At 48.7% G+C, this 13,035-nt stretch overlaps 2 protein-coding genes across 2 annotated transcripts in view; one reads left to right on the top strand and one right to left on the bottom strand.

Annotated features, from left to right (window-relative positions):
• LOC131266950 (2-aminoethanethiol dioxygenase) overlaps positions 1–13,035 on the bottom strand; it is a 395,883-nt gene that overhangs the window by 268,953 nt on the left and 113,895 nt on the right. The window lies entirely within an intron of this gene.
• Positions 1,110–13,035, top strand: part of LOC131266933 (serine-rich adhesin for platelets-like) — a 29,401-nt gene continuing 17,475 nt past the window's right edge. Inside the window, exon 1 of the mRNA XM_058269630.1 lies at positions 1,110–1,785. Coding sequence (XP_058125613.1) covers positions 1,110–1,785 — 676 coding nt within the window. The remainder of the gene's footprint in view (positions 1,786–13,035) is intronic.

Raw genomic sequence — 13,035 nt, 5'->3', positions numbered from 1 at the left:
GGCACCTGCTCCGAGTGACGTCCCCGAAGGAAGCGCGCGTCGAACCGGAAGGCGTTCGAACCCCTTAGGCCTTGGGTAAACATCGGAACCCCCGGAAAAGCCCGCGTTGCGTCGAGGTGGATTTCGCCCGGTTGTGTGTCGTAAAATCGGATAATGGGCCGCGCCGCAACGCGCCGCCCCACCCGTCGTTCGCTCCCGCCAACACCAACCGTCGGCCATCGGCATCGGATCGTTCGTGCGCATCGCCAGCCCGTCGTGTTCGGTTCGGGCGTGTTGTGTCAGGCGGTGAAACATATTTCATAAATCCAACAAGTGTGTTTTCCTTTCCCTCCCACAGTGGGGCGTGCGGTGGGGGGTGACGGATGGACCGTTTTTCGGGAGTCCGACCGACGCGTTCGTGCTGCGACTGCGAAAACGGTGCGACCAAACTTTCACGCAAGCATTATTTGCCCGCAACTCCTTCCCCCGGGTTCGTCCCGTGTTTCGTAGGTTCCGGTTTGTTTGAATCGCCATCGATGAGTCGTCCTCGTGCTCACTTCCGCCGGCCGTGATCTATCGATGTGTGAGTGAAACAGGAAAAACCCTTCCCCCAAACTTCCCTGCGGTTCTCTCTCTCTCTTGCTCTCGTTTCCACCTTTTCCTTCACACTTTCTCTCACATACTCTCAACGAGGATTGTTTTCAACACACAAAACTGTTTCGACGATGAGCTGAGGGTGACTGTTTGCGCCAAAATGCAAATAAACAACCGCTAGCAGCTCCATCTGCGCGTGGAAAAGTGAACGAAAGGCGCTCCCGAAAAGGGAATCAATCAAGCGTCGGGAAATAAATGAGCAACTAGCGAAAGTGGTGTTTTATGGACGAATCGAAACAAAGCCGTTTAATCGTATCTGGCTTTTGATACGTTGACCAATTGACGACGTCTCACCAACACTAGCTCCTCGGGTCCGTTCGATGGGCACGGAAGCTAAACTAAACCTCGGCGCCTCAAAACGATAAACATCCCGCAGGAGGGTCGAAAAAGGGAAAACCGAGACCGATCGATTCCATCTGTATTCCATCCAATTTGAAAAGTGATCAACGAGCGGAAAGCGAAAAGAAAGCTCCAACATGCCGCGCTGTTACATCGTGAAAAAACAACAGCCCCCGGCGGTGGTGACGTCGGCGTACCGGAACCGGGTAGGGACGACGGTGGTCACAACGGCCAATCCCGGAAACCACCATCACCACCAGCAGCAACAGCAGCAACATCAAACAAGCACCTCGAGGCAGGTGCTGGTGGTCAACGGGAAATCGGCACCCGGCAAGGACGTGGAGCAGGTGGCGGAGCGCAATGGAGGGGTCGTGCGACGGGCGGGGGACGTGCGCGTGGTCACCAGGGCGGAGAGCGGAGCCGGAGGTAGCAGCAACAGCAACAGCAGCAGCAGTAGTAGTGGTAGTAGTGCCTTGGGAAATGTTATTGTAAAAAGCAATGGTGTCACGGTCGGCAAGGAAGCAACCGGAAGTGGTTCCGGCAGCAATCTCGTTATACTGAACAGCGTGAGTGTCATTAGCGGTGGCCCCGGGCTCGGCAGTGGAGTGGCGATGGACGGCGGCAAGGGGAAGGTGTCGGAGAGTGGCGGTGTTGTTGGTTTTACGCTGTCCAATGCGAATGGCGGGGGCGCCGGAGGCGGGGGCAACGGAGCGGGAATCGTGCAGCGGAAGGATGACTCCAACGGCCCGGTCAGCCCGACCGAGGGTTGTGTGGCGCCGATCTATTACACTAACATTTCCGATAATAAAAGTGGTAAGTAAAACAGGACAGATTTATTGCAGAGTCACAAATTTATAACAGAAAAATGTTTGAATGGATGTTCCATCGTTGTGAAACATGTGTTGGATTCACTCAGTTTATTATACATCAACTTTAAAAGGCATTCAAAGGCACGGAGGAAAATTAACGTTCAAATCCTTTACGCACATCATATTGCATACCTTTAGGCGGATTTTAATAAGTAACAGAAGCTCGTTGTAGTTTGCTGCTATTAAAAGTTGCAGTAGATTCCACAGGCTTAAAACGTAAATTTCAACATATTTTACTCAATTCGTGTCAACTTTACTTAAATAACTTAATCTGACAACTTTAATAAGAAAAAAAAGACAACTTTATATGCAATTTTCCCCATGATGGAGGCGCATGGTGGTTTATGCGAGTTGAGACAACCTAGAATCACACTTAATCTGCCACGTAAACCGTGCAAAATCACTTTAATCGTAGGTATTCTGGAAGAATCTGAAATCTCCACCATCGAAGCAGAGATTGACGCACCTTAAAGCCTACCGAAACCGATCGCTACACTCCAATCGGCTTTCTCAAGGCATCATAAATCAGCCGGGAGACATCGGCGGCGCGGACCACTACCCGTGGCATTCAATTAACCAAATTCTAAAGCCTTAACGTAACATTATTACACCCACCCCACCCCGTAATCCGTGCCCTCGTTCGACCGCACGCACCAACAGGACGACCCGACAAAGAAAATACCCCGCAGCAATTTTCCAAAGGCCGAGCCAGCTCCGAGAGTCGCTCCGTGGACGGTACAGTCACGCTGCTGTCATCGTTGCCGTTGATTGTGTGGCTGGGAAAACCTAATTTGTGCCGTCTGTGCCGCCGTCACCGTGGGCTTCGCAGTTGGTGGGGAGTTTTTTTTTTTTCGAGGGTGGCGGAAAGCCATCCCCATGTCGGGTCATTTTGTGGCCGGCCAGTTTGAAGTATGCGACTTCATCAACGGCTGGACCGGTTGACCGACCCCGTGCCACGGCGTAGAGCCTCACGTTAGCCTTCGTTAGCCGGTGCGCCGGTAAGGATCTTACATTATTCGTAATCACGCCAAAATAACAATCCTCCGCCTACTGAAAAAGCGACCGGGACGCTAGCGCTCGCCTGCTCGGTTGACACGTTGGCGTGTTGTGTGCGTATTGCGTCAGTGGTGTACGCAATAAAGGTGCTCGTACTTGTACGCACGTACCAACCACATTCGACCGGGATTGCTTTAAACTGGTAGAGGAGGAACCGGAAAGGCAAAAAAAAGGACGCACAGTGTGACTCCGAACGGCATAAGGTCAGTTAAATTAATACTAATTTGATTACACCTGCAAAGACTCCTTTCTGTTGTCGGTTTGTGGCAATCGGACGGAAATTATCCTCCGACATGGACGCAGGAAAAATAAAACCAATTTCCTCTTTCTGCGTTTAATTATTTTCCGTGTCTTTCGTGGTAAAAAGGGGCAAAGGCAGAACAAAAACGAACAAAAAAATCTGAACAACATAAAACCGGCGCGCAACACATACGCAACCGTCACCGGTGGAGATGGGAAGTTTCGCCTCGTAAAACATTCATACTCGACATATTTCACCGAATGTTCGGCATTTTTCCTCATCCTCTCCCTTTCACCGGAAAGGACGTCATGCTTGCCGTACTTCCAATTCATTCCCAACCGATTCCCGCATTGCGCACTCATTCGTGCTTCGAACCGGGAGCCTGGTAAATGTTTTTTCCATGTTTCGTGACAAAAGTTTTACCCCGCTTCCTTTCAAGCGTACCCATTAATTGCAGAGCGCCAAAGGACGCGCGTTTTTGGACTGAAAAAGGACACTGAGAGGACACAGCGCTTCTGGTGCGTGATGGATGGAGCAAGGTGTTGCTCACTGGGTGCTGAATAAGTCAAAAACTGTCACTGTCACTATGTGCGTGTGTGTCGAGGCCGGGTTTTAGGGAGGCAATCATTTGTACACACGATAACAAACTTTTTCGAATGCTACATAATACGGCAATTTGCTTCACGAACGCTTTGACCGATGGGTTTGCTGAGGGTGGGATTGGGTGGACCTCGACCCTACATAATACCTACGCTTTCGGACACACACACACACACACACTCATAGACTGTCCAACAAGTTGCCCGTTGATTGAACTCATAATCCAATTAGTCACATCACATGTTCCGTCGGATTGTTCGGGATCCCGGCACGGACAAATTGTGTGGAGTTTCACACCAAAGGAGAAAAAAAAGAAAATGGTTTGCAATCATAGGGGAGGGAGAAGAGAAGCAAGGTGGAGGGAATGAATGGAGCGAGTGAAGTACGTCAGTAAAAAAAATAAATCGAACGGTGATGAGCAATTACCGTGGTTTTGAAATTGGCTGTTGTTAAATTGACACTAAAATTAAAACCTTTATCCATTTCAAACAACCACAAAATGGAGATAATAAAATTAAACTTTCGCATAGCCATCAGGAACATTCACAACTTCCACCGTTTGTTTTTTTTTTGTTAGGTGGAAAACTTTAATTTGCTTATCTGTGGAAAAAAGAAACTCCATTTGATGAACAACATAATCGAGTAAACCGATAACAGTAGCGTACAGGTGAGAAAAATCAAATAAAAGCAACGCAACCGAGCGAGAACCCTGAAGGCTAAGGGGGGGAGGGGGGATTAAAAACATTAATTAGTCAGCCAAAGGAAACGCCTTTCCGCTGCACGCTATCAATTTTCTCGCGTGAAGCCGTCCCTTTTGCCCGACGCGCCGTAGAATTATATTATTCACGAACGGCAGCCATTCTGTTTTCCGTTGTACCTTGCCGTTTCCTTTGGGTTTGTGTTTTTTCAAAACATAACAGGAAGTGCGTGCAGCAAAACAGAGCCCGGAATAGCTCGTCGAACCGACGGTGATTCCGGGTCGGTGCGCGGGGCTAGGGGATGCAAAGATTGTGTTTTATTTCTCGATGTTTTGCTGTGGTTGACTGTTTGTAATGCAACACTTCCGCCAGGGCGCGTTTCAACTGGACTTACACGATCTTCCCAAAGGACTTTTTACATTTTTTTTACTTTGTTTTTATGAGCTCTCCACGAAACATTTCTATATTTTTATTTTAAACTCCAAATTCGACAATATTATTCTTGCTTCTTTTCTTTCTTATTCCCATCCGCTCGACTCAACTTCTATCACAAGAGTAGTAGTAGTAAATATGTATTTGAGAGGCTTTGAGCCGGGTGGCCTCTTTCACCTCTATTCTATCACAAGACTGCTCTTCGTTTGTTCTCGTTTCAATATATAAACTGTTTTTTCCTTTGATCCAAACGCAGATCTATCTCCGTTCAAGTAGGCTATAGTTCCAAATTATCATTGCCATCTAGCTTGTGAATAATTTCACTCATTCATTTGTTTGTTTCGATCAATTATTTAATTTCTATCTTATCTCGGCTCAATCCCTACAATCCATACGTTTTAAATGAACTTATTATATGTGTGATTTGCTTTATAATTCATATACATAGTACAGTAATGTTCTGTTTTGTTTGGTTCAAGCAAAACGACAATCTTTACAGATCGTGTTTTTCTTTCGCCTTCCTTTTCTGTATGGAACTCACACCTGTTCTTTCGTTAAAAAAGTGTGTCATTTTTGCCGCTACAACAAACTGAGCATAATGTAACACCATCATCGTAAAAACGTCGTCGCCCCCAGCTGAAGGACTTGTGTTTCCATTTTGCCGACGTGCCCGTGCTTCACTGCTCTCAAAACGTCCGTCGCTGTTTGATGTTCGGTGGAAGGCTATTCAACTTAAATAGGTGCAACAATTTGGACACTTTTCGACACCGACACCTACCGTGCGGCAGGAGGGAGAGGAGGGGGTGGGGCGGGGTTTGGAGCAACTTTATCAACAGCCGGGCGGAAAACGATGCATTACCCGAAGTGCAATACCCGCATCCACCCGCTCCCGGGAAGAATGTGGAACAACTAAGAGTGAAATGAAACAAACTTGCACACCTTGCTTCCTCCACATGAACAAAAGGAGAAGGAAAATCCACTTGACTGTGTCCTCATTTTCCTCCCCCGCCCCCGCTCCGACGGCGCTGAACTCGACCGACATCGAAAAAGTGCCGAATTTCGTATGCGCCAATGTTGCGTGCGACACGTAAAACATAACTGCCTGTGTGAAGAGACACATACAAACGTAAAAAAAAAACACACACACACCCACGCCTTCTACAAGTCGACACCTGTGAAGTGAAAAGAGTGAAAAATTCGCGGTCGTTATCGAATGTTGTTTCTACACTGTTTTCTCTCAGGTGCCACTCGAATTGAATGTTAACGGAAGTCGGAATGGGGTGGTTGGGGGGGAGGGAGGGGAGCTTAGTAGAAGAACGCACCGCGGCAGGCAAGTCAACAGTTTGAGCTTAACACCGGCCTGAGCTTTGCGTGGACACATTGACTTCGCTCCGGGGGTGTCGTTTTACTTCGTTTTTATGTTACTGAACCGGTTGTACATGGTTGCTGTGGGAAGACCAAAAGGGCGGAGGATCGCGGGTCATTTCTGAGAACCTCATCCAAAAATGTACACCCCTTCGGAGTGTACCGAACCCCCACGAGGAGCTTGGTGGTTGGTCACGTTGGTTACGTTTATGTTTATTCAAAGGATGATTTTGTTCACTTCGCTGTTTTTACATTACTTTCTTTCACAACCATCGTGTTTGCGCTCGTTCTCTTTCTATCGCTCCTCTCTCCGATGGCTATCTGTTCGTGCAACCCTTCCCGGTAACAACAGGGGGGAAGCAACGATACCAAACATTTATCCAGCGCGGCGTGCGCACCGACAATCTTCCCTCAAACAAGCCTTATCGAAAAAGGTGCCAACGCTCAAACGATGGAGCGCCGTTTAATGTTGCCTTTTTCCCCCGCGCTCCCTACCCAAGCCCCGTGCTTCGATACATCAACAATGTTGTTGTTGTTAGCATATCGCACCGTAAACAGGTTACTACCGCTGCACAACACCTCGTCCCGTTAGCGTTTCGCCGCGTTCGTTTTTGCGAGGAGAATTAACCGGAAGGGCACGGGGAGGAAATGGCAGGTCGGGCTGACGCTGACGGTTAACTTTTCCGGCTCGCAAACAGTTCGTCTGAGTGACTGAGTGGCATGTATCGATTTTGCATAATTTCCCAACACGCCAGCAAGGAAAAACTGGCCCAAGGAGGGGTGGGGGGAGCAGGGTGGTTGGAACAAAATGTTGCTGCTCAAAAAACACAGGCGTAATTTTTCCTGCGCCGGCAACAACGGCGAGGCATTCCATCCACCCGCCTTCGACCGGGGATGATGTAAATTGGAATTTGGGAAAAAGGAACATGAACATGTCAAACAAGTGTCGGTCAAAAAACATAAGCCCGCGGGGCAAGGAAGTGGTAGTGAAGGGAAAGAACAAATCGCGCAGGTGTTCCTGGAGCGAAGGAAAGTCAATCCATGAGCATTATGCTAAATCTAGGATGCAGGGTTGGCTGCCTTTTACTCGATACAACGTGAAGGTTGGACGAACATGCAATATTTTTCCAAGAACGACCCTACGCTGGCCATCTTGAACTTTGTTATCGGGGTTTGCCTGTAATGGTAAGCATAGAACTAGGGTCGTTAAGTCTGTAGTGAACAGTGTTATTTTGTGAGTATTATGTTTGAATTTGTTTATCAAACCAACACGATTGAAATTAAAGGTTTTGTTTTTAATAGAACTAGAAACCAAACATGATTATTTTGACAAAGAAGTTTTAAAACACCTGAAAACCAGTAAATATTTATAAAATATTACCCATGAAATTCAATTGGTGCTGCGTAACATCATTTAAACACTCCTTAAAGCCACCTTTAAGACACACAAAACGCCATAAGTATACAAACACTGCACACGCAACTGTATCCTGCATACAACGCATCAAACGTTCTTCTCAACATCCCTCTTTCGAAGAGTCGTTGCAGAAAGATTTGTTTGCCAGGAAAAAAGCTCGCCTCCTCGTAGGGTGGCTTTTAAAGAGATTGCGCCACACCACGAACAACCAGTTACCGTACGGCTCGAATATGTAAGATGAGACCAGTCGCTCGCTTTTTGCCCTTCCGTTGCTGGTGGAAGCCGGTGCAGCTGCAAGCCATCCCGGTGCGGGATAATTCGTGCTGCATTAAGCCCGTACCATCATGTATCGATTTACGCCAAGACGCACCGCATCCTCTCGTCCTGAGAGCCCGGATGGAGCCATCTCTTATCCTTATGTCGGGGGAAGCGCTTGAGTTGCGTTCGCCTAGCGGGTACGCAGACAAGCGTCCGGCCTGCACTTCCGACACGACACATCCTTTGGAGCCACGGCCAGCAAAAAGCCAAGGCTTCAGGTTTAATTGCTGCCCTGCCCTACCGAGCATAGATAATGGTTAGTTTCAAGTGCACCACAGTGGATCGCAGCCAAGGCGAAAAGGCGAACGCTCCTATGAGGTGCCTGCTGCACCGGAAGAAGCTGACCGTCGGTTGGCGCTCTACGAGGGTGTGTAAAAATTGATCTCCCGCCAACAAACTTCCTCGCTCGGGCGCATGGACGAGCCCGAAGGCGAGTCCGAGCCCCCACTCGAGTTAATCTTAATTGAGTAGTTTTATGATCCCATTATTTCAGACAATGATTAAGGCATCGATAGCTCGGTAAGTTACGACCAAATTGACCACCATCGGTCACACCTTCGGCCCATGCGCTCGAATTAGACTTCCGGGTCGTGTCGGTCGGAGTCTCCAGAGAAATTAAGCCTACGCCCACCCAACATTGGGCGGGAAAGGTTGGTGTAGAAGCTGGTCCGTTCGCTGCATCATTTATCCCGCAGTACGAAGCTCGACCGCAGATGCACCGGATGCAGGTGATCATGTGGCGAATGCACGCACGCATGGGGGGTGAGGGTTGAGCCTGGTCAAGAAGGCGAAAGAGAAACCGCTGATGCAGCACGTTCCGTCAACATCGGCACCAGCATCATCGCCGCCCTCATGGAGCGGTCGTTCGCGTCATGAATGAAGTTCAAACAAACGTTACGATGCAAATCTGACACTTTTTGGTGGTCGCAATAGCTTTCCACTCGGGAAACACGGGGTGACTGTCGACACTTGCTAACATCAACCATCAGGTTTTCCCGATGTGAAAAATGAGTTGTGACACATACCCATTAGTGATGGGTTCTCGGAACCGCACCAACCGCCCGGAACCGCTTCCGAGCAGCTTTAAACCGGCTCAGATTCCGGTTTAGTAAAACCCACGTTTGAGTCCGGAACCGTCCGGAACCGCTAGTCGGCAGTCGGAGCCGACTCCGGACGGTTCCGAACGGCTCCGCACGGCTCCGGACGGCTCCGGACGGCTTCGGACTGCTCCGGACTGCTCCGGACGGCTCCGGCTTCGGTCAGTTCCGGACGGTTCCGAACGGTTCCGGACGGTTCCGGACAGCTCCGGACGGTTATGGACGGCTCCGGGCGGCTCCGGACTCCTCCGGACGGCTCCGGACGGCTCCGGACGTATCTTGACGGCTCCCGACGGCCCCGGACGGCTTTGGACTGCTCCGGACTGCTCCGGACGGCTCCGGCTTCGGTCGGTTCCGAACGGTTCTGGACGGCTCCGGACGGCTCCGGACGGTTCTGGAATGCTCCGGACGGCTCCGGACGGCTCCGGCTTCAGTCAATTACGGACGGCTCCCGACGGCCCCGGACGGCTTTGGACTGCTCCGGACAGCTCCGGACGGCTTCGGCTCCGGTCGGTTCCGGACGGTTCTGGACAGCTTCGGACTGCTCCGGACGGCTCCGGCTTCGGTCAGTTCCGGACGGTTCCGAACGGTTCCGGACGGTTCCGGACAGCTCCGGACGGTTATGGACGGCTCCGGACGACTCCGGACTCCTCCGTACTCCTTTGGACGACTCCGGACGGCTCCGGACGGCTCCAGACTCCTCCGGCTTCGGTCAGTTCCGGACGGTTCCGGCTCCGGTCGGTTCCGGACGGTTCCGGATGGTTCCGGACGACTCTGGACGGTTCCGGAAGGCACCGGACGGTTCCGGACAGCTCCGGACGGTTCCTAGCTCGGAGTATTGTACCTACCTTAAGGAGCCGCTTCAGATATTGGTGGAGTCATTCGGAAGCGGTTCCGGTATTTTGTGGAATTTACCCATAACTAATACCCATTAAAACATGTAAAAACTATTACCGTACAAAATTTCATTTCAAACTATTCATGAAACTATAGCCGACTTTGTTAAAATAAAGTTGTCAAAAACGTTATATTGTTCCCTTAATTCGCTTTTATAGAATTACAAAAGCTTCACCCTCCATCGGAGCAGCATCGATCGCTATCGGCTTCACCAACAAGTCGTTCCCTACCCAATTCATCCACCAGACGTCCACTAATTCGCCATTGGCCCAGCGCTAATTAGATTGCCTCCCGCGGCCTCTTTTCCACGACTTTTCCAAGCATTCCCCCGGAAGGGCCACAATCAAATCACCATCGCCCGTAACCCACCTCGCGGGAATATCGAACAATTATCGTAAAACTTTATCCCACCTTTCCATCAAATTTACCGACGTTACTCCCATCGCCCAATCCCCGGGCCTTGGGTGCGGGGGGAAAAGCGCGGAAAATCATCACCAAAGCCATCTGTGGGAGAGCTAGCGAATGGCCAGCCCTCCCGTTCCGAGGGCAAAACTAAAACTTTTCCCCAAAAAGAAAAGAACAACCTAGAAGCCATCCAGAAGCGATGGAAATTAGAAAATTTTCGCTAAATTTATTTTACAACCGGCCATTACTCTAAACATTTTCCCGTCGGCTGCTGCCGCACCTATCGCACTTTAATTTAACCTCAAGAAATTAAACCAGCCGGCCACGCTCTGTTGTGCTATTTCTGATGATTCGTTGGCACTTGTAGTATTTTCCGTGTTTTCTTCTCTTTTCTTTTCCTCTTGTAGTGGCGTGCCTCTCGTTCACTTGTAAGCTCTCGAAAGAGCAAATTTCGGGGAAGCACACCGGTTTCAGGTTCGTCGCACACTTTCCGCTTGCGTCCACGTCCATTGGGGGGCCACGATTGGCGGCGACGGCCGCATCGTGGGTGATTCTAGTGAATCAATTAAAATTTTATAGATGCTGTTAAATTTTATTTTACTTCAGTTTTAATTGGAAAGTAATTGCTAACACTGGCACGCCGAACAGCCTTGTCACTGGGTTCGGCGTTTCTGGTGCTGATTTTTCACGCTTGGACCGCGAACCCCACTCACGGGGGGTTTGCTTTCAACAACCCGAACCTGGGCCGAACATTTCGAACGAAGGGCTGATGGAGAGAATCATTGCTCCGAAAAATTGGTGTCACAATGGAAATGACTTTTCCCGGCCCCTGGGTAGTCCAGCGGCAATCGGTATAGTTACTTCCAACGAACCGGCGGGGAACGAGGCCGGTTGTGGTCAAATAATTGGCATATATTTTATAGTCACACGTTAAAACTGACCGTCCAGAAGTAATGACCACTACACTCCATACGCCGTCTGGTTAGTTTAACGGCGAAAAACCTCAAACATGCCAGCCAGAGATTATTTTGATTTTAACCACCATTTAGGTTTTTTATAGAACATTTAACTTTGTCTTTTCATTCTGCGAGGACATATTGAAAAGTAAGTTAAGCATATAAAAGAAACGTGAAGGAATGAAGTATAATTTAAAGCGCCTCTAGATCTTCTAATATACTATGGAAATCATAAATCTGCTGAATAAAATATTACTCTTCAATCACGCTTCATTTCAAAAATAGAAGTGGAAATTACTCTTCAAAAACACACCTGAATTAAAGCAACCTCCTCAAGGGCATCTTGTTACCATCTTACGAAAAGGACAGTTAGACCATCCGTTGTAAACACCAAGAAACCAGTGCCTTCACAACACCGGTTATTCTCGAACAAGATACCTCCCCGGGGAATATTTCAACGAGCCGTTTTCGAGTTTTCGGCACCAGAGAAAAAAAAAACCAGAACCCCCAAAAGTGGCGATCCTGAAGCAAAGCACCCGTTAAAAACCGGGTACGATAGCCAGATGGGATGGGGTGGGTGGACGAGAAAAAAAACGAAGCAGTAAAGTCGCCCCACGCTAAAGGTCATTAATCTTGCTTATAAAAACACATAATCCCTTATAAACGTGTATTAAATAAATATTTATTGAAGCAGATTCACTCCTTTTGCTTCGCCCGCAAGGAGCACCGGGGAAGGAGGAAAGAGCGATAGGGATGTAATGGGGATGGGGAGCGTTGAACTCCACTTGTGAAACGTGCGTTTCCGCTTACCTTACCAGATTTCGGTAAGAACGGAGGCTTTCGGCGATGGAGAGGAAAAACCATCCAAGTGACGTGTCACGAAAGATGGGATACTTGTAAGAACAGCTTATTTGTAACAAGATTCTTGCCAGGACAGGACACCTTCAACTTTAGCATATTAACCCTTGGTAGAAGAGTACAAAACGCATTTTGAGTACCTTTAAGTTTTTTTAAAAGTTATAACCACATCCTCAGTTTTAATTCTTTCTCCTCCTTTTACATCGAAGATTTTAAATATAATTGTAATTTTAAAAAAGATAAAATGCATGCGAAAGTTTTGCTTGACAATCAAGGGTTAGTCTTCGGTAGGCAGATTTTGAGAAATCAGTTTTCGACGATACGAGACAGGAGATTAATCGTGCGTTTAAATCTAATGGAAAAATACACGGAGGGCCCACGTCGACACGAACAGCGCGCATCGGTTCGGAGTGGAAGAAAAAAACCTCCACTCGCCAATGTAAACGTTCCCTTGGTGTAAACGAAGGGCACCAAGGGGGGTCCTTTGCGTAGCCGATCGGCTGTTGGCCGAGGTACCGAAATTGATTACACATATTTTGTGTTTGATCAATAAATTTATAACAATTTCTCATATTTATTTACGCCGGTGGAAAGGGTGAGGGAGGAAGGATCGTGGGTGGCCCAGAGCATATGCTTTCCTCCCACCGGCACTATCGGCCGCTTCGCGGCGGGTTTCCTATGCTCCGATGGAAGCCACGGTCAACATACAGGCCATCAATAATAATCCGAGTGCGAGTTTCCACAAACCCCGTTGCCGTCGTTGTTGGACGATAATAAAGCAGCATTTTATGCTTGTTAAAAGCCGGCCGGCCCGTGCCTTTCACTTCCGGTACACCGGTTCCTTGCAGCCCGTG

The sequence above is a fragment of the Anopheles coustani genome, chromosome 2 (genome assembly GCF_943734705.1).
Source record: "Anopheles coustani chromosome 2, idAnoCousDA_361_x.2, whole genome shotgun sequence".
NCBI lineage: Eukaryota > Metazoa > Arthropoda > Insecta > Diptera > Culicidae > Anopheles > Anopheles coustani.
The sequence above is the reverse complement of the archived record's forward strand: the minus strand, read 5'-3'. Positions and strand labels throughout refer to the sequence as shown.